This window comes from Notolepis coatsorum, assembly GCF_963971535.1.
Source record: "Notolepis coatsorum genome assembly, chromosome: 9".
Taxonomy (NCBI): domain Eukaryota; kingdom Metazoa; phylum Chordata; class Actinopteri; order Aulopiformes; family Paralepididae; genus Notolepis; species Notolepis coatsorum.
The window spans coordinates 25,952,410-25,974,490 of record NC_140173.1 but is presented as its reverse complement, the minus strand read 5'-3'; the positions used below and the strand labels follow the sequence as shown (position 1 = coordinate 25,974,490).

The 22,081-nt window shown below is 41.4% G+C and overlaps 1 protein-coding gene across 1 annotated transcript in view; it reads left to right on the top strand.

Annotated features, from left to right (window-relative positions):
* The window catches only part of anapc1 (anaphase promoting complex subunit 1), a 252,373-nt gene that overhangs the window by 85,242 nt on the left and 145,050 nt on the right, over positions 1-22,081 (top strand). Inside the window, exons 23-24 of the mRNA XM_084321811.1 lie at positions 7,259-7,350; positions 8,217-8,365. Of these exons, the coding sequence (XP_084177937.1) occupies positions 7,259-7,350; positions 8,217-8,365 (241 nt within the window). The remainder of the gene's footprint in view (positions 1-7,258; positions 7,351-8,216; positions 8,366-22,081) is intronic.

The following is a 22,081-nucleotide window of genomic DNA, read 5'->3' as shown; positions in this document are numbered from 1 at the left end:
ACACGTCATTCAATTTAGCTGCTGCGGCTTATAGTCAGGTGCGGCTTATAGTGCGAAAAGTACGTAATCCACGCTGTTCTGAGGGTCGGCGATCAACTTGGGTCTCTTCAGATGCCTCGCCGGAAAAGTAACATGAGGAGGCTGGGCCGTGTGTAGCTTAATCCCAGCGGAAGAGTGCAAGAGCGCTTCCGCATTCTTCGCCATACGCCAGTACGGTAATGCGCATTTCCTTTTCCTTCGCCCAGGTGCTCGCTCGCGCGCGCATGCGCATGAGATCCCCGCTTGGTTCGACGCTTTGGTTCATATTAATCACATATTAACACGCTTTGGTTCATATTAATCACATATTAACGCTAACGTGCCATATTAGCACACATATATACGCGATGGACGCAGCAGGCGATCATATTAATCACATATTAACACGCTTTGGTTCATATTAATCACATATTAACGCTAACGTGCCATATTAGCACACATATATACACGCGATGGACGCAGCAGGCGATCATATTAATCACATATTAACACGCTTTGGTGCATATTAATCGCATATTAACGCTAACGCGCCATATTAGCACACATATATACACGCGATGGACGCAGCAGAGCTTGCGGCATTATGTAGCCGTAATCCCAGATGTTTTTCATTCAACGCTTAGCTCAACTGGTATGCCGCCGTGCTGTGGATCCTGCGGTCCGTTGGTGACAACTTCGATTCCCTTCAATTTTTTTTAACGTGCATTCTTTCGCCGGTTAAGTTTAGGCATGTTAACTTTAAGCATTGTTTCGGAGTTGGTTATGGTTAAGTTTAGGCGCTGTTAAGGAGCTGGTTAAGGTTAGAGTTTGTCTTAGAGAATGGCAATAGACAGCCTATTTCCGCACTGCCGTCGCGTCGCGATAATATACATGTATTCCATAATATGTAAAGTACAGTTGACAGCTGCGTTGTGTTAACGTTACAATGTACAGGGAAATAACATTATGTGGTCCTCGTTTGGATAATATGTAAAGTACAATTGACAGCTGCGTTGTGTTACGTTGCAATGTACGCGGAAATGCTGCGTTGTGTTGCAATGTACTACATGCATTCCATTTCGGCGTCTGAGCGGGGGGAAAGAAAATGCGCATTTGGAGGGCGTTACCGCGGCCAATCAGGGCAAAATGCGGAAGCGCTCTTGCACTCTTCCGCTGGGATTAAGCTACACGCGGCTGTGCGACAGGCTGCCTCCTCGTGTACCGGAGGGGACATGTGATGCAAGGCTTCTATCCTCACTACAGCCGACCAGTGGGAGGCATAGTCTAGCAACGTTCAAGACAGGGGAGGGGAGAATTGGAATTATGAAATTGGGATGGGAGAAAAACTGAAAAATAAGGAGAAAAAGTGTATATAAAAAAAAAAGTACTCTACCTGTTATTCCATTGATTAACACATTGGGTGCCACACCTTTTTCGGGCCCCATCTATTCACTGCCACGCTTTAAAAGATAGGAGTCCGTCACCTTGTTTTTAGAGCTATAACTATACTCTATATCAGTGGTGCCCAACCAGTCGATCGCGATCGACAGGTAGATCGCGGGCTGATTTCAAGTAGATCTCGATTAATAAAATTCTTAACATAATAACTAGCCACCATATTGATTTACGTTCTTAACCAGCCATTACATGTAGCTATAATTAACGTTAATGTACATTCTTTACTAACCATAATTTCAACTAGCAATCATAATATTATAGATTTACCACATCACAATAAAATTACATCTACCACAATACAATAACATCCACCACATCACAATAAAATAATATGTACCACACACACACAACACAATAACATAACATCTACCACAATAAAATAACATCTAACACAACACAATAAAATAACATCTTCCACAACCCAATAAAATATCATCCACCACAACCCAATAAAATAACATCTTCCACAACCCAATAAAATAACATCTTCCACAACCCAATAAAATAACATCCACCACAACAACCCAATAAAATAACATCTTCCACAACACAATACAATAACATCTTCCACAACCCAATAAAATAACATCTTCCACAACCCAATAAAATAACATCTTCCACAACACAATACAATAACATCCACCACAACCCAATAAAATAACATCTTCCACAACACAATAAAATAACATCTACCACAAGTTACAACCCAATAAAATAACATCTTCCACAACACAATACAATAACATCCACCACAACACAATAAAATAACATCTTCCACAACACAATAAAATAACATCTACCACAACCCAATAAAATAACATCTTCCACAACACAATAAAATAACATCTACCACAACCCAATAAAATAACATCTTCCACAACACAATAAAATAACATCTTCCACAACACAATACAATAACATCCACCACAACACAATAAAATAACATCTTCCACAACACAATAAAATAACATCTACCACAACCCAATAAAATAACATCTTCCACAACACAATAAAATAACATCTACCACAACCCAATAAAATAACATCTTCCACAACACAATAAAATAACATCTTCTACAACACAATAAAATAACATCCACCACAACCCAATAAAATAACATCTACTGTACCTCAACACAATAAAATAACATCCACCACAACACAATAAAAAAACATCCACCACAACCCAATAAAATAGCATTTACTACAACACAATTAATTTAGTTTCACGGTAGCCATCTTCTCTATTGTGTGGCCAACTGCTTTATTCAATAAGGTGTTTTACAGGTAATTACCAAATCACTGTAGCAAAGCAGAGGGAAGAGAATGGCCATCAAGTTGAAATGGGAACGGGGCTGAAGGAGGGCGTTCTGTACCATTGTTCAGAGTGTTGTCGCACTGCCAGTCATTATGTCGTGTGCTCCGCCTCCTGTCATCCCATCATGTCATGCATGAATTGTGTGTGTGCATGGTGGGGGGGGGGGGGGGGGTAGGGGGCGGGGGGGGGTTAGCCCTTCCACACTTAAGAAAATGGCATTACCACTCTGCATAATTAGTGTTGTAGTGTTTCTGTCTCGGTAAATGCTGCGTTAAGAATATATGTTGCATTGCCTAGCAACACATTGCGTAGTGTCGACATGCACGTCACGCTTAATCATATCAAAAAAGCAGATTCAGTCAATACCTTTTAGTTTTAACTCATTCAGCGCCAGCTATTAGATGGAGCCCGTCATAGCAAGGCCACGCTTTAAAAGATAGGAGTGCGTCACCTTGTTTGTAGAGCTATAACTATATTCTATATTATAGCTATGGATAAAATACTATGGCCCATTTGACATCACCTATCTATCGTTCAATATGTGAAAAAGAATGAATTTTTCCATCCATACGTTTCCGTGTTATACCGTGGTGAATATAAGTATGGTTTTAGAGCGGTCTGGGGTAATTTCTGAAAGGCTGAGTTATAGCCTTATACGTTGCCGTTTCTTGCCTGTACACGCTACGCTACTATTCCCAATCACATCTATGTCATATGTCATAGGTATTATGTTTCATCATGAATGCATGAAAGGGGGGGATCAGTCGTTTCTGATTATTTGATTGTCAGTAACGGCATTCGTATTGAACACTAAAAACGCGTAGCAGCTCGATCGGTATAAAAGCATTGCACGATCAAGCTAAAATGTACGTCAGATAGTCCTTACCTGTGATCGGGAGTATTCCAAAAATAATTCCAATTGTTTGATCGCCATCTGGTCAGAGCATGTGAGCGGAGCGCGAGCGGAGCGGGTGGATTTTGAAGTGAGCGCAGAGTGGGCTTTAAAATGGGTCAGAGTGACTCCGGAGCGAGAGCTCTCCTCCGCTCCGAGCTGCTCAGTGCACACGATCACACAGTGGTTTAAACTGATAATATACATGTAGTACAATGCCAAAGCAATAGGTGGCGATGTAGTTCAAACATGAAGGCCATTTTCAACCAATCAGAAGGGTGAACCGCCACTAGTCACTACACATCCTGCTAAGTCAAAACACAAATCCGCCATCTTTAAATCACCTCGGGAACTATTTAGCTACATTTATTTTCAGCAAGAAACAAACAAAGTGCAATAAAAAAAAGGATACATTCACTGTGTTCTGCCTCATTTATTGATGAAACTAAACCAACATCAACACAATGTACCACCCAGAGCGGAGAGTTTAGTCTCACAAAAAGAGTGCTGGTGTTGTTAGCTTACATGCTAACGTGAAGTGGATCTGCCAGTATAAACACTTAGCATTGTGGCTAGGCTAGCGCACATTAGCATAGTAAAGCTAGACAGCTAGTAGAATGGTTGAAAACGGATTGCAGAATGGGTACAATACGGCTCAATACAAACAATTGTTAAGGGGCCCAGGGGGTGCAGACTGTTGTAGTTTGGTCAAATCAAGCTAATTTACATCATGCTCCAAAAAAAATATCTGCTGAGCGGGCCAGAGCGCTGAGCGCTGTCATGCGCAAATGAAGGCGAGCGGAGAGCGGCTTGGGGGGGGGGGGGGGCCAACATGAGCGAATGAGAGCGGAACTAAGCCGTCCCGAGTGTTGTGGCGGCATAACCCACCACAACATATGATTGGGGGATATCCGGGAGAACCGCTCCACTCGCCCGACAAGGAAAAGTGAGACCTTTGGCCATTACACAGGCCAAGATACAAGGTTACAAAGGGTGCTCGATACCGCCGTCTAGCTGGATGCGGCCGGTATTGCACTTTGGCGATCTCAGACTCATTCCCTATGGTAACACCAAGGTCCCTGGATGAATAATGAATAAAAATATCGAATAAAGGAATAAACTATCAAAACCCAGAGAAATCTCCGGTCTGGCGCCCCAACCGCTGGCTAGTTAACCCGACTTATCTCGGGTTTGGCCTCCATTGAGTTAAGAGACTTGTTCCACTGGACACATGCTCCATTCACCCGTTTATTTTACTCCTTATTTGTGAAGCACGTTGTGTTCTGTAAAATAAAAATTTCTTAACTTGGCATGGTACTTGATAGAGACATGAACCTTTGCACAAAGACGGATATGTGTGCGAGTGGATCCCAACAAATATTATATGAATTGGCCAGATGATTGCACTGTAATCAAAGGTCCAAAATGGTCCCACAGTTAACAGTGCATGTCAGAGCGAAAACTAAGCCATGAGGTTAAGAATAAGATAATATAATATATTCCTTGGGGAAATGCGGCCGACCGTCATAGCAGCATGGGGGAGGGGGAGGTACAGGTGTGGGCAGGGTAATAGTAGGAACTTGTTGAAGGTATTAGGAATAGTTGAAGCAATTGTCTGTAGACCTCTGAGACAGGATGTCGAGGTGCAGGTCTGGGGAAGGGTGCAAAAATATGTCTGCTGTATTAGGGCTGTCTTAAATACTTAGAAGCTTCGAAGCTTTGTTCGATGGGCATGGGATTCGAATATGAAAAAAATTGATTATTATTAAAAAAATATATAATATGATTTTTTTTTATTTTTTTTTTATTTTGCTAAATCAACTCTGCCTCTCTTTGTTAACTACAATAAGCAATGCTGTTTGTTATTTAAGATGAGGTCGGACTCGGCACTGGCAGATTTGTGTTCATTGTGCTGCTTTTATAAAGCCTCAAAAAATTACAGCTTACAATATTTCATGAATGCAAAGTGTTTTGTTTGTCTAAGATTTAAAAAGGTTTAAACTTTACAGCACTGACAAAGTTGAACAAAGTGCTGTACAAGTCCCACAACATAAAACACGTAAAAAAAAAAAAAAAAATCGAAGCTTCGAATTAAAATCGAATCTCGGCCCCGAAGCTTCAAATTCCCAAAAAAAATCGAACGTCAGCCCTACGCTGTATTGAGGTTTCCAACTGAACACAGGATTTGTAATTAATTAATCTAATTAATCGCATAACCATTTTAGGCCTGCTATTTTATATTCTATAATCATATTTCAAATGCCATGTGTCCGGATGGCAGAATTCAGTACTGTATCTACAAAACCTTCTGTTTAATCATCTTCCATTTATTCATTTGCTTAGATTTTTCAGGTCTGGTCAATTTTAGCAGTCAAAGATAAAAACATTTTTATTGATATTCTCATTTGGTTCATTACAATTTACTCAAGCCTAGTAACAGACACAGTATTTCTGACACTGGGAATACATTCCCTGAGATCCATAGATGTCCCGAGAATCAGATACCAAGAACATGCAAATGGACCATATTAAAAAAAAGTCTGTAAATGTGTATTCTACATTCTTATGGAATGAATGAGATTAAAAAAATATATATATATATATATATGATTTTAATAAATTGAGTTAATTTTCATAACGCGATATTTTGCTGTGTAATTAATTAATCTAATTAACGCGATAAACTGACAGCCCTAGAACACAGTGTGGAACGACCAGGACTCTGCCTAGAGCTGGCCGTCCAGACAACCTGAGCAATCGGCCGGAGAAGGGCCAGAGTAGTTGTGAATAATACTTACATAATACTGACATAGGTGCACAGTTGTTTGTGAGCGGTTCAAGGCTAGGCTAAAGGATTAAAAATATAGATTCTAATCAGAAACCTAGCAGATTAACACACCGATATGACCTCCTGTAGCTAATTGATCTCAGTCTTGTTTTTTTATTAATAGAAATTAAGTAAAATGCTGAGGAACAAATCTCTGAGAAAGGTTGCTGTAGATTGAATTAATCACAGCATGGAGAGTGTTGGTGTCGTGCCCTGCTAAGAAAAATAAAGGTCTCGGAGGAAACGGCGCAAAAAGACTACTTTTCAGGGACTTCCTGATGTTTGTGCACCCTACTTCAAAAACCACTGGCGTCAATGAGCACGTCTGTCGATATTATATTGCAATAATCAATATATTGAAAAGATAAATATGAATGAAAAACGAGTCGCCTGAAATGTTTGCGATGGATGCACATGTTTTAGTCAACAGGTTTTTAAAAAGAAAGACGTTTTTCTCAAGCTGTGCATATATTATTTCTTTTGTTTTGCATATATATATATTTGTTTTGTAAGGTTTTTAAATTAGTACATTCATTTGAGTAGTGGAAAATGGGTAGGATTAAATAAGTGTATACTAATTCCTATTCCTTTTCGAAAGTAAATTGAGTTATAAAAAAATAAATGTATTACATTTCTAGAGATCAATGATTTGGTTTTGTTTTATATTGTTTGTATTTACATGTTCGAAATAAAGATTTCAAATCAAAAGCCATACATTTAGATCCCGTTTTTCTTGTTTATACAGGGACCTACAGTTGGAGGAATACGTGGACCTGTACTGGAGAGACTATCCATCCTTCATCAGCAGCTTCACTGAGACATGTCTGATAGACCAGGGTAAGGAGATGTCCTGATAGACCAGGGTAAGGAGACATGTCCTGATAGACCAGGGTAAGGAGACATGTCCTGATAGACCAGGGTAAGGAGACATGTCCTGATAGACCAGGGTAAGGAGACATGTCCTGATAGACCAGGGTAAGGAGACATGTCCTGATAGACCAGTAAGGAGACATGTCCTGATAGACCAGGGTAAGGAGACATGTCCTGATAGACCAGGGTAAGGAGATGTCCTGATAGACCAGGGTAAGGAGACATGTCCTGATAGACCAGGGTAAGGAGATGTCCTGATAGACCAGGGTAAGGAGATGTCCTGATAGACCAGGGTAAGGAGACATGTCCTGATAGACCAGGGTAAGGAGACATGTCCTGATAGACCAGGGTAAGGAGACATGTCCTGATAGACCAGGGTAAGGAGATGTCCTGATATACCAGGGTAAGGAGATGTCCTGATAGACCAGGGTAAGAACAGATATTTTAACACGCTCTCAAATAATTATTAAAGGAACACACCAACATGAACCGCAAGCCAGCTAGCAAGGGGCTCAATGGCAGCGTCTTGCCAGGTAGCTTACAATAGCTCCATATGACCAGAGTGCCAGCCTTGATTTAGGAAACATTGCCCCACTTTCTTTACTCTGCTTATGATATTGTTCCACCTTTAATATATGCGTAAGCCAAAGCTCCGGCACTAATGTCAGATTGCACATCACACTAATGTGTTGGGGTTGTCTTAAGTTTTGTGTTAGGAGCAGCACAGTTGGTAGCTAGAGGGCCTTTTAGACTCTAGTCGTGTTATTGCAGTGTGACAGTCTCTGCACAGTGACGGCATCTGATTAAACTATTTGCTTCTTCTTTTTTTTTAGCCCAGATTGGCCAGATGCAGCGTCCATCATTCTTGAGGGCGGAGCCTCCCAGTGTGTTTGGCTGGCTCAGCAGCTGTTTGAGAGGGGTTGAAGTCCCGCCCTTCCCCTTCCTGCCAGGCATCTGCCAGAGGACCAGGCTGCTAGTGCTGGTATGTCCATCACATGTCCACCGTTGGGTGTCCTGAATCTATTGCAGTGGATTCATCACCCAAACATTAGATAACATGACCATAAAGTAGTAATGTTAACCTCTTAACTCAATCAGCGCCAGAGGGATATGTGTAATTAGGGATGTCCGATATTATCGGCCGATATTGGCATTAAAATGTGATATCGGAAATTATCGGTATCTGTAAAAATAATTCTAATAATAATAATGATTTAACCTTTATTTACCCAGGCAAGCAAGTAAGAACAAATTCTGATTTTATTTATTGTCAAAAGTATGCATAATGTTGTGTTAATTCCACGACAAGAGATATGTAATGTTAATTCCCTGAAATTATTCAGTTTTTTGGGGGGGGAAACCCTGCATATATCGGTATCGGAAATTAAGAGTTGTACAATATCGGTATATCAGTATCGGTAAAAAAGCCAATATCGAACATCCCTATGTGTAATGTGTGGTTAAAAGGCCAGTGTTCTAAAGTATAGGAATACGTGGCAGTGTTTGCAGGGCTATACCTATATTCTATATTATAGCTATGGATACAATACTATGGCCCTTTTGACATAGAGTATCTATCGTTCAATATGTGAAAAAGGGAAAAAAAATCATCCATACAGTGTTTCCCTTATATGCATTCAGCGCCGCTGCTGAATCAGGACCGCCGCTGCTATGAACTAGAGTACTAGACTATTAAAAAATAATAATAATAAAAAAAGAATATATATATAATATACATTTTTATTTTTTTTATCATTTCATTTTATCATTTCATTTGGGCTGTGGGGGGTGCTTAATGTCTGAAGGAGTTGACTGAAGGCTTCTTGTCCTCATGCAATTGGTCCACTAGATCAGGGGTCTCAAACTTGCGGCCCGAGTTTGCCGAGTCGTTGCGCGTGTTGGGCGTTTTATTTATTTTATCACTTGTAGGCTACCATAGCGCAGGCTCATGGCAGCAACGTTAGTGGTTGAAACGTGATTCCGGAGTGATACCAAGTAGAAGGAAATATATCCTGTCTGTCATCAGTGCGTATAGCAGGTATCCTCGAAATTCTCTGCTATCTCCTCTGCACTGCTCCAACTGTCTGTGTCTGTCTACTGCTTTGGTCCAATCATATTCAGCGTCCCGTCAGCATCCCCCCCCCCACCCACAGTCTGCGAATCAGAGCAGAGTAGGGCGGGTCTTCATGGAATGCGTGTTGTCTTTCAACGGGTCGGAGTCAGAGCGAGAGTTGACAGCGCATTTACAGGTAGTCTAATCTGCAGGTACTGTAGCGAGTAGCATAATTTTTACCAGCAGGCAGCTAGTAGAAAAATATGGCATGTTCAAAGATGGCCAGTAAAATAAAAGTCAACAGTGAAAATCGCTGCAATTCAAAGGTGAATGGACTGAAAAATATGCGTTCATCCTCCCTCCAACCAGCACAATGTGCCAAGAAACGGTAGCTCTTGTGAAGAGTGGCAATTTGAAACGCAATTTGAAACGCCAATACGAAACAAAACACAGTTATTTTGATGCAACCTTTCAGCACTAAGAACCACAAAAATAAATGGAATGAAATCATCATATCAAGCTGCAAGCAGAATTATTGTTAAAGTTATGTCACAACGATAAAAAGCAACCAAGTGTCACTGCTCACTCAGTGGCATGGGTGTTGGCTAAACACAAGAAGCCATTCTCTGATGCATAAATAATAAAATAATGTATGACTGAAGTGATGGAGACCATGTTTGAAGGCAAACAAAAGCAAATCCTCCTCAGATAGCACAGCAACCAGAATAACTGAAATACTGGCTGTGATAGAATAAAAAAATGCACAGTGCATTTCCATAGCTGTGGATGAGTCCACTGACACCACTGAGAATGCTCAGTTGCTGGTGTTTTTGAGGTTTTATGATGAGGCAAAGGGGTAGTTTGTTGATGTATTAATACATTTTTGGAATACTTGAAACCCTTTTTTTGTGGAATATTTGATGCGGCCCAGCCTCACCCAGACTCTACCTCCAGCGGCCCCCAGGTAAATTGAGTTTGAGACCCCTGCACTAGATGGATACATCTTGATATTTGTCTAGTGTGTTCATTAGACAGGTGAAATCCTCTTTCAGTGCCTCTGTGCCTGTTTTCTTAGGCAGTTAGCCTCGCTGGTATGCGCGCCATTAGCGTTAGCCATGCTTTTATTTTTTTTTATTTTTTTCTATTGCTTGTTTTTCTTTTTCTTTTAACAATTTTTTAAAAAAAATTTTGACAGACAAACATTAACAGTAAATATCTCAATAAATCACAGTAATATACATTCCTGTATTTGAATCAATAAATGTAGGTTACGAGATATATACCTAATCCCCATTATACAATACAGTACATACATATGCTCTTGCTCGTTCTTCTTCCCCCCCCCTCAGGACCCCCCTTGGATACCCATCCATTATTCGTTTCTAACCAGAGATTACTATTCATATGCTAACCTTTATTCTCTCCACCACTTCTAGCCAGATTGCAATGCTGGCTTCATTGACACCTACATTTCTTGCTATAGATATCTCTAAATAAATCACATCAAGATAGGTAAGAACCCATACCTTCCGACACATTTTATCCGGTTGAATCCATCGTGATGCTATCAACTTTTTAGCAGCCATAAGACCGGACAAAATTAGTCTCTTTAGCTGTATAGAGGCTGCTAACTGCGAAACATCATTCAACAACAATACAGAAGGCATTACAGGTATGTTCAGAAATAAAAATTCTGATAATTGCGTAGTGACTTCTTCCCAGAATATCTTAACAGGGGGGCATTCCCAATACATATGCATAAATGTACCTATATCACCTCTTAAACACAAGGAGCATAGAGAGTCTTGTTTAAGCCCCATTCGGTTCAATCTTATAGGTTTCAGGTAAGTCCTATGAATATAATTAAGATTAATCTGTTGATGGTCCGGGTTGCGTGACGCTAGTTGAAAGTTTGCGCAGACTTCTTGCCAATCAAAATCTACTTTCAAGTCTGGTATATCCCTCCTCCAAACTGAGTCTAGGGGAAGGATTCCATACGAAGACGTGATGATAAAAGTCAGATACGAAGCCTCTTGATGTCTCCCTTTCATAGAAGAATTTGTGATATCTGTGGTGCTCAAGTGGTATCTTTAATGCGTTAGCCATGCTTATAGGCCTCTTTGCTTTTGGAAAGATTGAAAGATTGATTAGTCGACTAGTCGAGGTCAGCCCTAGTAATTTGTAATCAGATTTGTTATTTCAGGGTTCCCACGGACCTGGAAAACATGGAAAACATGGGATTCATGGGATTCATTTTCCAGGTATGGAAAGGCATGGAAACTGAGCAAAAGTGACCAATTACATGGAAATAGAAACAGTTGTTCTGGAAAATTTTATTGGATGATGTGTAATAAAATGTAACTATTGAGCACAGAATTAACATGAGTTTATAAAAACCCTTTACACGTGAGCAGCTTTTACTGTAGATAGAAATGGATGATCCCATGTTGTAGAGCATGCTCTTGGCATCCTATATGGTATATTGGATGTTGTAATTTGATGCAGACATGCTCCCCTGTTTTGCAGCTGGATGCTTAAGACAGTGGGGTGCTGTTCTGCAGCTTGATGCCCCTCAGACATGCCCAGACATGTCAGTTTTTATATATTAGAGAGGGCTTAGTTGATCCCCTCAGTCTGTGTGCGCGTCCCTGATCACAAGTAAGTGTTAAATATGTGTATAATGAGGACGCTTAGTTATATATGTATATAGTTAATCTATATACTATATAGATTTATATAGTTAAGGCTTATAGTAAGGTCATAATTCTACCAGCTGCTTAGGAAGCAATTTACCAGTACGCTTATAGTGATAATCTAGCCCAGTGGTGCCCAACCAGTCGATCGCGATCGACAGGTAGATCGCGGGCTGATTTCAAGTAGATCTCGATTAATAAAATTTTATTATGGAGGAGAAAAGAGGACAGGATGAGAGGAGAGGAGTGGAAGAGAGAACATATATCAATCCCAGTGCTCATGTGTTCCAGTTCAATAAATTGTTGTTAATCTACAGCTTGTTGCATTATTTCATGCATTGATCAATAAGACATAATCTCTAAGCATTTACAATGTAGACTTGACTGGCACATCTTTTTTTTTTTTATCCACTTTTTCTCCCATTTTCTATATTTTCTCCCATCCCAATTTCGTATCATCCAATTCAACCCTCCCCTGTCACGAACGCTGTTTCTTGCCTCCCACAAGCCGGCTGCAATGTGGACTAAGTCATACATAGCACAAGTCCCCTCCGGTACTTGAGGTAACAGCAGTCGCATCTTTTCACCTGCGCAGCTCGATCTCTCAGTGGCGAGGAGTAACGCGTGGGAGGCTCACGCTGCCCCCGACACTTCCTGATTCTACTGCGCAGGCGCACCAACCGACCTGTAGGAGTCGCTGTCCACAACGCCCGATCCCCACCCATCAGTTTCCCACCCCCTAATACGGCCAATGTGTATTAGTATGAACGACCAGCTAAACTGAAAGCAATGTGGAGCGCTGGGCTCGAACAGGCGAGCCCAGCGTCTCCGCATTCGTGGCGAGCGCCTTGCCCACTACGCCACGTAGCCACCCACTGGCACATCTTTTAAATCAAGTAAGTAGTCAGGTGTCCTAGGGGGTTGTGTGTGTGTGTGAGGGGAGGGGGGCGCGGATGGGGGCGGAAAACTTCAGGGGCCTATAGATCATCACTTAATATGGTACCTGGAAAATCAGGAGGTAGTATGGAAAAAAATGTCAAGGCAAGCGTGGGAACCCTGTATTTGTCTTGCCACAAATCTCACCCCACTTATTGTCTGGTGATTAATTCCGTATTTACAGGTGAAGACTGACCTGAGGAACAGGCTGCAGGGAGACCATCTGGCCGCTTGTATGCGTATCAGCATCAATGGGCCCCCTACCAGTGAATTCCCTACAAAAGAGCCCTGGAGCTTTTCTTTCAAAAGCCCAGGAAAATGAAATGCTCTAGTCTAAGGCAATCAATCAATCTGCACGGTGATTGATTGAATGGAAATTTTATTAACAGATTGCAGAATGGGTACAATACAGTACGGCTCAATACACACAATTGTTAAGGGGATGCAGACCAGAGAAAGACGTTAGTCTTGTTTACATCAGGGTCCCCCATTTTCAATTAATAATGAATTGTAAGTAAGGGTGCAACTTGCTCCGTGCAATCCATTCTTTGTGGATCTAGCCCTTAGACTTCTTAGGTGTAAAGTGCTGTTGTAGTGTTGTGATTTGTATATGTTAGACAGTTAGTATGTTAGTATTTATATTATCTATTAAATCATCTACGGTATATGTTCAATACAAATAGTGTAAATTTTTTTTACATTACAAGTGTTGAGGCATGTCATTAATCTTGACATTTACCCTGATTACAACTACACTGCAAAGAAAATGTATCTTATCAAGTGAACATATCTTGTATTTGGTACAATAAGTCCAATATTGAGTAGAATTATCTTGAATTATCTTATCCCACTGGCAGATAATTTAGCTTATTTTGTTTTTGGTCAATTTAATCTTGTTTTAAGACAAAAAGATTAACATTTTCTTAAAACAAGATAAAATGTTGTACCAATTGTACCTTATTGTACCAAATACAAGATATTTTCACTTGATAAGATTTCATTTACAAATATGCAGCTACCTGGGCCTCCAGAGCACTCCTAGTGTCAGCGGACACACCCAAAACATCCTAGCAAATTCACACGCACATGACTCCATGAACATGAATAACCTATCTCGAACAATTCTAAGGTAGTTTTAAGTTATTTCTCCAGCAGCGTGCGCTAATATGGATTCCGGCGGCACGTGCGCACGTACAAATATGGATTCCGGCAGCGTTCCCTTTATTCATTCGCTTAGATTTTTTTGTACTGACATGATCTCAAGAAGGTGCTGAACAAGCTCAGTGGCAGTTCTTCATGTCTGGTCATTTTTTGCATGGTGTTATTCACTGTCAAAAATGCAAAGAAAAAATCCTAATTTATATTCTCCTTTGTTTCATCACAATTTATTCAAGCCTAGTAACAGACACAATATTTCTGACACTGGGAATACATTCCATGAGATCCATAGATGTCATGCAAATGGTCCTTGTAGAAGTGGAGCAATCTTCCATTTACTTAGGTACCGGTATGTATTTTTAGGCGGACTTTCAGAAAATAGGGCGAGGGCTTAACAGGTTAAAGTAGTAATGTTAAAGTAGTAATGTAAAGTTCAAATGGTAATATTAAAGTAGTTATGTAAAGTTAAAATGGTAATGTTAAGTTGAAGTTAAAATAGTGATGTTAAATGGGGTATATTATAACCATAAATTATGGGTTTTCGGATTAACAAGTCTAAACAAGCTGTTCGGAATTATTGCTTGTTATGATCTCACAAGGGAGGCCACAACAAGCAATACAATAGCTTTAATTAATCAATTAACTGTGCTTTTTGGAACCAGGAACACTGCAGTTTGTAAAAGGGTTTTACTCGTGGATGTGGCGTAGCCAGGGAAGGAAATCCTTCATTTAGGGCCCTCGGCCTGCACATGGTCCGTCGCACGTTGCAACACACTTCACAGCCGTCTGTCAGCGTCACACTGTTATTGCCACTCAACCAACACATCGGCTGAAAGCTAAAATGGCCGCTATTTGATTGACACACCACTCGACCTATTACGTGCTTCCAATCTCGGAGACCAAACAGCCAACGAGAGTCAGTTTCGAAAAAGTGACTCTCCCTCTCAATGACCAGACAAATCACCACTGACGCTGAAAATGATTGACCGTTTGTGTAGCCAATGAAATTCTGAAGAGGATGACATCTTACTTGAGTTGGTTTTCTGAGACCGAACATAGCCTACAAAAAGACCAAAACGTACTTACTTACAAGTATGCTTAACCCAGCTAACATTCAAAGATGTTCACACAAAAGAAATTCACAATTATTAGCATCCTGAGAAATTCTTATGAAGAAAATTAGATAGATTTATATTCTGATTTAAGATGTAACATGAATAAAAAAAATAATAATAATCTTCCCATGTGTATATACTGTATTACTGTACGTATTACAAGCAACAGTGATGTGCATTGCTGACTCGCATCCACACCCCTGACGTGGTATTCAAAAAAGATCTTCCAGATTTGGCAAGTCTGCTTTTGCCAGTATTGTGCGTTTGTCCCTTGACGTGCAGTGCTAAGTATAACTAGCCAATGTAGCATGTCCCCCCCCCCCCCCTTGATATGCAGTGTTAAGTGTAGCCCAACCTTCAAGTTTCAAGTTCAAGTTTAGTTGACATGCAAAGATACAGAATACCTTCACATGGAATGCTTTTTTCTGTTATGCTCCTATGAGGATCATAGGACGCTTGGATCATACACATACAGCTCATTACAGTAATATTCCACAATTATTACATTTTAGATAGTAATAATGGTACAGAGCCTTGAGACAAACATATGCATATTCACCACCGCAAACAGACTGGCAGCCGTCATAGGCAGCGCCATTTACAGAAGGAGGGGGGAGTGGGTTGGGGTTGTTACAGGGCTGTAGGGGGGGGGGGGGGGGGGGGAGTGATCCCTCACACGAGGCAGCCGACAGTGCAGCGCCAATGCAGAGGATGGGGGGGGGGAGGTGGGGGGGAGTGCACAGGCCAAGTCCTGGGTGGGGGAGGTAGGGATTGCGGGTGGGGGAGCCGCTCGCCACTCTTATCTCCCAGAGGGCCTTCGACTCCAGCAGCTCCCTGTTTCGACCTTGGTCCAGGAATTTGTTTTGGCTGACTGACTGGCCCATTTATCCCAGCCACGTCACTTTAAATTTGATTTGAATAGAGTGAAATATAACTCTATTGATTTGAGTGGAGTGAGTTTTAACAACTCCGTCCAAATGACTGAATGCATTATTAGTCCAAGTGTCCAAGTGTCTTATCAGTTCATTTTGGTAGATCCTGTGCGCGGTAAACAGATCCAAAATCTTCTTATTGCAGTCCAAAAGCTTCGATAATCCAAAAATGACCACGTCTTCAAGTTGGTATCCTTTGCCAGTATGGTGTTTTTGTGTCTTGAACATGCAGTACAACCTATGGCATTTTTGTGCAGTTAGGGCTGGACAATATGGAAAAACATTTTTTTGATAATTGGATAAGGAGACTCGCATGTTAAATAGGCCTAATTCAAATAATGTCATTGACTGCATGGCAATAGGAAGCTCGAGAGCTGCGTACTCCTGGCTCAGGTCCCTTGGCCGATGGCTGTTGATGCCCTAATGGATTTGTGGCAGCAAGAACTATGACGCATACATTTAAATGTCAGAGACCCCTGTGATGTAATCAACGTTTGTGTATGTGTGTGTCTGCGAGAGAATAATGGGTGAGTGAGTTGATTGAGAGATGAGGAGACAAGTTGGTGTTGGTCTGTCAGTGAGCCATGGAAGGCTCCTACTCTGTGTGTCTGAGAGAGTGTGTGCCTGGGTCAGGTGTGTCTGAGAGAGTGTGTGCCTGTGTTCCTGGGTCAGGTGTGTCTGAGAGAGTGTGTGCGCCTGTGTGCCTGGGTCAGGTGTGTCTGAGAGAGTGTGTGCGCCTGTGTGCCTGGGTCAGGTGTGTCTGAGAGAGTGTGTGCCTGGGTCAGGTGTGTCTGAGAGAGTGTGTGCCTGTGTTCCTGGGTCAGGTGTGTCAGAGAGTGTGTGCGCCTGTGTGCCTGGGTCAGGTGTGTCTGAGAGAGTGTGTGCGCCTGTGTGCCTGGGTCAGGTGTGTCTGAGAGAGTGTGTGCCTGGGTCAGGTCAGGTGTGTCTGAGAGAGTGTGTGTGCCTGGGTCAGGTGTGTCTGAGAGAGTATGTGCCTGTGTGCCTGGGTCAGGTGTGTCTGAGAGAGTATGTGCCTGGGTCAGGTGTGTCTGAGAGAGTATGTGCCTGTGTGCCTGGGTCAGGCTTTCCGCTAGAAATAATTGGTGCCGGTGCATAGACACATGGGAGACAGTCCAGTCAAATATTATCTGCGTTTATCTGCGTTTATTGTAATAACGTTATACCTGATACTTAACACATTGGTTGCCAACAACGAGAAATCTCGTTGTTGGCCGCCATGCGTTGGTTGCCAATAATGAGATTTCTCGTTATTTAATTGTTATTTCTTTTATTAGCGATATCCATACATTTTTCATCCATCCAGCCTGACATTATCATTGGGAATGGCTCTGAGCTCGAAAAGGGCAAATACCGCCCCCTATCGTCTCCCGGATGGTAATGTACATCATTGGATTGGATTGAGTGAAAAAGTGCATCAGAGAAATACTCCGGTCCAGGATCTTCCTATCTCTGGCAAGCAGTGTCGTGTTACCAGAGTCACTGGCGAGGCTGGAAGCAGCTTGGATCATGCGTCTCGGACTATAATGTTGGATCAATAAACGCGATCAATATTTGGAATGGCGATCAGGAATTGTATTCATCTTTTTGCAGAACATCTGATCTGAGGTAAGGAATCTATGTTACCAGTTTTGGGTTAATCAGAGTTGTCTTTCACAGATTTCACAACATGTGTGTGGGGCGTTAGGCGCGGAGCGCGGCACGAATAAATAATTTTTCAGCCCGCTTTTGTATCGTGCATAAGAACACAAATACTCTCGATAATCTAGCATTCATTTGAAAACGATTCATAAATCAGCCGGAAAATGACAACGTGTTTTGTGTATTCCAGTAAATTGCTATTTTCGCGGAATTTCTCTGAAATTACTAGAAATCTCCGAAACTATACTCGTATTCAAAACAGTATAAAACGGAAATGTACTGATGAAAAAACAATCCGTTTCATACATGTTGACTGCAAGCAAGTCATTGATAACAAGTGACGGGTGTATTAGACACATAGCCATAATTTAAGATATCGTTTATGCGTTCGCAAATGTGCTCGTCCTCCCATTGATTAACGTGGTGGCATCCAAGCGATAAATCGTCATATCCGGCTGGCAACCAATGTGTTAATGCTCAATCGTCACAGTTACCATTCATAATAATGAATGCTACTTTATGTCCACTCTGTCTGCACAGCAGCTGCTCTCTAATGGAAGATTTCTTGAGAAAATCCATGTAGCACAGCTAGCCAAAACTTAAGCATGTCCATCCATATAAAGTCTATGAAGTATACTACACGAAGTTGGCAACATGTTGTTGGCACAATTGGGAAATGTTGTCATTGAGATAATGCTAAGGTAGTTGTATTCCAAGACAAACCATTGTGTTTATCTTTTAGATAACGCTATTATAGCTGTATTCCAACTAGTGATGCACCGATGTGAAAATTGTGGCAGATACCGATATTAATATTGCTGTTCTGGCCGATACCGATATTTACCGATTTCGATATCTCTGTATAGAAAACACTTTTTTATGATAATCAAATAAAGAGCTATTTTCCAAAACGCTTAATTTTTTTTTACTTTTGTAAGTTATTTTCAGAAATGACTGATATTTAGAAACTATTTACGGCCAAAGCATGTTTTTTTTTTTTTTTTTTTTTTTTTTTTTTTTTTTTTTTTAAATCAGCCCATATCGGCCCTATCTTGATATCGGACCGATACCGATGTGTAAAAAAACAGCCATTGTTTTTATCTTTTAGATAACGCTATGGTTGGTAGCTGTATTCCAACACAAACCATAGTTTTTATCTTTTAGATAACGCTATGATAGCTGTATTCAAACACTGTGTGTGTGTGTGTGTGTGTGTGTGTGTGTGACTTCAGTTTGAGCAAGTTTTCTGTTTCAGTGGCAAAAACAAGCACTTTTAGTGGACATACGTTAATTGGTAACCAAATAGAAATTACCAGAGACATTTTCTAAATATGTCGGACTTCAACAGATTTCCCGGTAAAGCGGTAATTAACGGAAACCCTGGCCTGTGTGTGTCTGTGTGATGCTGATGACTGAGTGCCTTGTTTACCAGTGAGGATAACTGAGTTTACACAGTCGGTGGTGAGACAGGTAGACACACACAGACCGGCATGCAATTACAGAACCTATTTACACTTCTACCTTGTGTAATTCCAGCCTGTAAAGATTGTCTAATAGGGAGAATAGAATAATCCCAAAGTCCTCAATATTGGAATATATTTTAGATTTTTTATTAAATAGATTTCCGATGACTCACTTGGAGTATACAGACATTCACCAGACTTTAGGAGCAGAGTGAGGGCTCCTTCAAGGCTCTGGGGTCAGAGGGTATAAGGGGTGCATTCTGGGAAACAAATCTGTACGTAATTTGTCTTGTGTATTATTGGGTTAGGACATTTACTGTACATTTACAGGGGCCAGTTTCGAATTGCAGTCTCCCGTAGGTGCTCTTTGAGAGTCGTTTTGAAACTGGGTACTGGGTAGTGATTCACATTCTTTTACAGCTTTGGGTAGGGCGTTCCACATTGATGTGGCATAATTGCGAAACGTGTTTAGTCCCTTGTTTGAGCCGAATCTGGGTTTAACATGATTTGTGGAGCTCCCTCTGGTGTCGTGGTATTCACTGACCTTTGGGAAGTATTTTGACATGTACATGGGCACCTTAGTCGTGTAGTGTATCTTGTAGACCAGGCCCATTGCAAGTTGCTGTACTCTGTCGTCCTAGGTTGTCAAAGTGGGCAGGGGTGAGGTGGGTTCTAGGAGTAAGGTCAAGTAGTAGTCTGACCAGTTTGTTTTGTGATGTTTGTAATCTTGTTTTTAGCGCCTTTGAGGTGCTTTGGTACCATGAGGTGCAAGCATAGTCGTAGTACCCTTGAATGAGTGCTCCTGCCAGAGTCTAAAGGGTATTCTTGTTTACCAGAGAGGAGATCCGGTACAAGAATCTAGTTCGTTGGTTGACTTTTTTTGATTACATTGGATGCCATTTTGTCACAGGAAAGATTTGCCTCTAGGATGGAACCTAGGTATGTAATTTCATCTTTCCTTGTGACAATATTGTCACCCACTGTAACTGAGAAGCCGTCGGTCTTGCTGAGTTTGTTATTTGATCCGAAGAGAATGGACTCTGTTTTACCCAGGTGTAATGATAGTTTGTTATCAGCGAGCCAGGTGCAGATTCTGCCGAGTTCTGAGCTGAGGGTTTTTTCAACCTGTTCTTGTCAGAGACCAGCAGGGCTGAGTCGTCCGCGAACAAGAACAAGTTGCAGTCACAAGCTGACGGCATGTAATTTGCATAAATTAGAAACGGTAGCGGTCCTAGTATGCTTCCTTGTGGAACACCACAGCTCACTGTGAGCGGGGGGGGGGGGGGGGGTATCGTTTACCTCCACCATCTGTTCTCTCCCCGCAAGGTAGGATTGCATCCAGCTCACTGATAGACTATAAAAAAAATTATTTGCTTTTAGCTTGTCAATCAGAATGGAGTGATTGACAGTGTCGAAGTCCTTTTGTAGGTCCAGCATGACCATGCCGCAGTATTTGCCCGCGTCCACCTCTTGTTTTATGTGGTCGTTCAAATAGAGAAGACATGTGTCAGTGGAGTGGGATGTTCTGAAGCCATATTGGAATTCGTAGATTAGATTTTTTTCCACTAGGTACTTTTTGACCTGTTCGTAGACTATTTTTTACATGACTTTCGAGATGGAGGTAAGAATAGAAACAGGGCGGTAGTTGCCTGGGTCTAATTTGCTGCGCTTTTTGTGCAGGGGGGTCACTCTCGCAATTTTGAAGTCCTTGGGGACGTGTCCCTGTTTTATGGAGAGGTTTATTATGTGGGTGATGACGGCTGCTGAGTCTCTGGGGAATTTGGAGGGGATGTTGTCATGGCCAGTGGCCTTGTTAGGTTGGAGGGCGCTCAGTTTTCTGAGTACCTCATCTGTTGTTACCATTTCCAGTTTGAAGTCGTCTTTGCGGACGCCTAGGTTTTTGTAGTATGCTACTACTATTTTTGTAATATGCTACTATATGTTCTATATGTTTTTGACACGCCTCAGCTTCTGAGCTGAAGGCGTGTTTTTGCGGACCTCCCAAACTTTCAAACTTTTTAGATGAAGGAATGGGTACAATAGGAGACACGCCTCCAGTTTTTCAAACGTTTTTGACACGCCTCAGCTTCTGAGCTGAAGGCGTGTTTTTGCGGACCTCCCAAACTTTCAAACTTTAGACTGTTTTCTTTATACGTTTTTCTTTTTCTTTCTTTCTACCACAAGACGCGGCCACTGATGGGTCCATGGGACTTGGATAAGTCCTGTGGACCCAACTCTGGCCACTGACCACATGAGCGAACGGGTACATACGCACACAATACACGGCCACTGATGGATCCATGGGACTTGGTAAAGCACTATGGACCCAACTATGACCACTGATAAAAACGTAACTACACTAGCATTATAAGACCTAAACATTGCTACCTACCATACAAGTGCATTGGTTTAGTGCACTTCCGGTTGCCACTGAGCGGAAATGTTTGTGCGGACCTGTTCTCCCAAACTGGTAAGCAAATGACTGTTTTTACGTTATTTTCATTTTTACGTTACTATTATTATTATTATTTTTTTTAAACATTGATCTTAACTGATCACTATGACTTTATTGCTTTTATCGTTATATATGCCTATAATTGTGTACAGCACTTTGAGCTACATGACATGTATGAAAGGTGCTTTATAAATACTTACTTACTTACTTACTTACTTACCCCATAGAGTGGGA